The 4,443-nt window shown below is 45.0% G+C and overlaps 1 protein-coding gene across 1 annotated transcript in view; it reads right to left on the bottom strand.

Annotated features, from left to right (window-relative positions):
• The window catches only part of LOC111970344 (pleckstrin homology domain-containing family A member 6-like), a 52,754-nt gene that overhangs the window by 29,496 nt on the left and 18,815 nt on the right, over positions 1 to 4,443 (bottom strand). The window contains exon 3 of the mRNA XM_070445834.1: positions 303 to 403. Within this exon, the coding sequence (XP_070301935.1) occupies positions 303 to 403 (101 nt within the window). The remainder of the gene's footprint in view (positions 1 to 302; positions 404 to 4,443) is intronic.

The following is a 4,443-nucleotide window of genomic DNA, read 5'->3' as shown; positions in this document are numbered from 1 at the left end:
AGAGAGAGAGAGAGAGAGAGAGAATAAATAAAGGTGTTTGGTTTTGACAGGCTGCCAGACATCTCTGCTTATTCCCTATTATCCCCACTGTACACTGCCCCTACTGTCCACAATGTCACCACTTCTCCCTGGGTTGTCTGAGGGACAATCACGTGTCCCCAGCATCCAAACCCCAACAAATCCATCAGCCCCAATCCTAGATAGAGTATTTAAATGGCCCCAATATCACTTCTGCTCTCTCTGTCCAGGGTGATAATCCTTATACTGTACTCATTGTACTGCCTCATCATCAGGGTACTGACCTTAAAGGCGTGCTTTCGGCTGATGTTATCCGACGTCTGCACTCCTCCAATCCCAAAGCTGAGCAGAGGAAGACTTCCCAACACTCCTTCCTCCTTCTCGTCTGGATTGGAGGAAGAGGAAAAAAGATAAATGAAGATCAAAATAAACAACAAATCTGAGAAACAGATCTAATATGATCGGATGGGTCTCAACCTACAGTAAGTAAAGAGGACTGAATTGTAAATACAGTCAGTTCTGTTGTGACAGTCGGTCCTCTCCTCTAGTTGTAGCTGTGGCTGTAGCTGGCTCAGTGAGCACTACCATAGAACCTCCCTGGAACAACAGACCCCCGTCCCACTCTAGTGGAATCCTAGAATAGATATCCATGTTGGTCCAGCAGTCCAGTGAGAAGTGACGGTACACACACACTCTCTCACACACACTCTCAAACACACTCACACATACTGGTGTAGATCCAACGATAGGCAGAAAAAAACAAGCAGAGTGTTGGGAAAAAGGAGGAGTGCAAGAGAAGCACGTGTGCTGATTAAATAATGGAGCAGATGATGAACATTTCAGGGGCTGGAGATGAGGCTGGCAGGGTGTCCACTGAAGCTACTGCCCTCTCGCTCAGTCTCCGTCTCACTCTCACTCTGCCTGGCTTTCTCCTTCTCTCGCTCGGCTGTTCGCTCTCTCGTTCTCTCTCTCTCTATCAGAGCTGTACTGCGTAGACACCAGCCTTCCTCTGTTGCAGATCTCATGTGTGTGTTTGAGAGAGAGCGAGCGAGAGACAGGGGGAGGAGGGAGCGAGCGAGAGACAGGGGGAGGAGGGAGGGAGCGAGAGACAGGGGGAGGAGGGAGCGAGCGAGAGGAGGGGAGGAGAATGACGAGAAGATGACAGGAGGAGGGATCACGCGAGAGACAGGAGGAGAGCCGAGCGGAGAGAACCAGGGGAGAGGGACGAGCGAGAGAACAGGGAGAGACGACAAGAGACAGGGAGGAGGAGGAGCAAACAGGAGAGGAGGAGCAAGAACAGGGAGGGACGAGCGAAGGGAGGGGGGCATGGTGTTTGTGTTTGCATATCATAGATACTCTCTGCGCTGTGCTCTCTGTGTGTGTGCGAGTGTGTGTGTGTGTGTGTTTGTATTAGCGATCAGCCCATGTGACTCAGTGTTGCTGGAATCCTGAATTATGGCCTCCAGCCAACTGTACCTGCCCTCTCTCCAACAATCAGAGAGCAGGGTGTTCTGCTACACACAGACAGGTAKATAGCCACGTCTCTCTCTCTCTCTCTCTTCCTGTCTCCCTCTCTCCCCATCTCTCTCTCAAACAAATTCAAACCTGACCTCACATGTTCTGTATTTCATGCAAAAACTCTCACACACACATTCATGGTAAGAAACACGTGCTCATTCTCAAACACACAATAACTGAAAATAAATGAAATATCTCACATATACTGTAGGCTACCAAGTTGTACTAAATATATGGCATCATACAAACACACACAAATAATGTATGTAATAAGAAACAATGTGATTTATTGCCAAACAGCCTTTCACATCCTGAGGAGAAACTTGGTGAGGAGAAATAGAGTTGTTATTGGAAAACCTGTGGCAGAGCTTCTCAGCATTCAACAACCAATCCTGTCCCCACCCATGGACACAGAGGAGAGGCAACACACACCCACAACTCTGGAAAAACACACGTTTGAAGACACTCCTGCTAACACACACACGTTTGAAGACACTCCTGCTAACACACACACGTTTGAAGACACTCCTGCTAACACACACACACGTTTGAAGACACTCCTGCTAACACACACACGTTTGAAGACACTCCTGCTAACACACACACGTTTGAAGAAGCACAGTAATTGAAAGGTCCCCTACAATGACAGGTTTCCCTGTGAAAATGTCACCTCATTCTGACTCATACCATGGCAGTCTGACTCCTGGCTGCATTCCCTGCTGCTGCTACTGTCACACCTGTTTGACACCACACAGATTCCCTCACGTGCGTGCGTACGTGCGTGCGTGCGTGTGTGTGGATGAAGGGTCAGCAGTAGTAAATCAGCTCTCTGACAGCTGTGTATTAGCATCCCAAAACAACAGCAGCTCAACACTTCCTGAAGATGGCAGTTATGTAAAGGGCTAACACTCTATTTCACTGAGAGATACTCTATGTGTATGCCCGGGGCAGCTCGGACATTGGCGAAGTAACTTGTGAAGTAAAGTCCTTGATTMTACATACAGTATTAGACAGTCAGGATGTTTTGAGAAACTTTAGAGATGAGGGTGGTATGTTTTTTTATTTATTTTTTTATTTCACCTTTATTTAACCAGGTAGGCTAGTTGAGAACAAGTTCTCATTTGCAACTGCGACCTGGCCAAGATAAAGCATAGCAGTGTGAACAGACAACAACACAGAGTTACACATGGAGTAAACAATAAACAAGTCAATAACATGGTAGAAAAAAGAGAATGTAGGCCAGTTGTRAGAGATACAGACCTGGAGGGATGCAGGTTCAAATCCTGGGTAGGGAAAACCTATACACACACTCCTAATGTCCAGAGAACCACCAACACTACTCCACCTCTCCTGGCCAGGACAGCTGGCACGCTTTGACAATATCACACCCAYGTCCCAACAACAAAAGACCTTGGACTCTTTCTGCCCATTTCTCGCCCCTCTCTCCTTGCTGGCATGGAGACCGTGGCAGTAAACTGCACAGTCACACATTCTCCATTGTCATGTCTCCCTCCCTTCCTCTCTCTTTTTCCACAACACAACTAGGAGAGAAGGGCGGGAGACGAAAACAACCCATGAGACGAGTGCTGAATCCAGAGAGAGGAATCACTGTAACCAGAGGAAGAGTCCCATGTGGCTCAGTTGGTAGAGCATGGTGCTTGCAATGCCAGGGTTGTGGGTTTGATTCCCGCGAGGAACCAGGATGAAGAAAAATATATCACTACTGTAAGTCGCTCTGGATAAGCGTGTCTGCTAAATGACTGTAATGTCATCTAGAGAAGGGGTGAAGAATAGGAAATGGAGAAACAGTAGAAAAGTGAGTGGAGCTCAGGGGCCAGTTGCTGAATGTGGAAAAATGACAGTGACTTCACACTGAGCTATTAAATCACAGAACAATTGGAACAATTACATATGAAAGACGCAAGCAGGGATTTTTCCCTGAATATTCTTATCATTTAATTTATCTTCTTTGCTTTGAGGACATCCTTATTCAGGTCAGATTTGCATCTGTGTGTATGGGATAGGGTAGACAACAGGGCCAGTTCCAGGTTAACTGCCTGACTCCAGGGCATTCTAGGATAATTCTACTTCAGCAGAAAATATTGTTCTGTCAATTCTCACATAGGAACTTCATTGGGAGGAAGGACGTTTAACATGCTTTTTACTATTTTTGAGAAAATCATGATGAAAGTGGCCATTTCAGGCCTTTTTAGACCTATACAATGATCCGTGAACCGTACATGATACAGACATCACCTTGTTGTCATTATACTCCTAATTGTGTGCTCTAAAATATGGAGTATCAGTACATTCTGAAATACAACATGAATTTTTTCAACATTAAAACTATTCATCTTAATATCTTAAAACTACCCTTTTTGATGTAACTTATTTTTAGACATATTGTTAGTAAAAATATACTCTTCAAACGTCACATTTCCAGAGTGGGCTCTCTGGAACTTTTAATGATATGACCAATTTTATACATAGAAATTGACATTATAGTTAATTTACCAATCACAGCCCTCCTTTAGGATTGCACATTCAGTAAATCACCAGCAGAGTTCCTTTTGAATCCATTTTCCCATTCACTGTGTTGGTGGTGCTCTTAAAATGTATCATACATTCAGAATTAGCAGAGAAACTCTGAAATTTGATGTGCTTGTATATTGTTCCAAACAATGCATTTTTTAAACAAAGAAAAATCAAAAAGAGTCATTTTTAGATACTCACACACACACACACACACACACACACACACACACACACACACACACACACACACACACACACACACACCACTACAACACACACACACACCAACACACAACACACACACACACACACACACACCACACACACACACACACACACAGACACAACACACACAGCCTGCACAACATCATG

The sequence above is a fragment of the Salvelinus sp. IW2-2015 genome, linkage group LG11 (assembly GCF_002910315.2).
Source record: "Salvelinus sp. IW2-2015 linkage group LG11, ASM291031v2, whole genome shotgun sequence".
Taxonomy (NCBI): Eukaryota; Metazoa; Chordata; class Actinopteri; order Salmoniformes; family Salmonidae; genus Salvelinus; species Salvelinus sp. IW2-2015.
The sequence above is the reverse complement of the archived record's forward strand: the minus strand, read 5'-3'. Positions and strand labels throughout refer to the sequence as shown.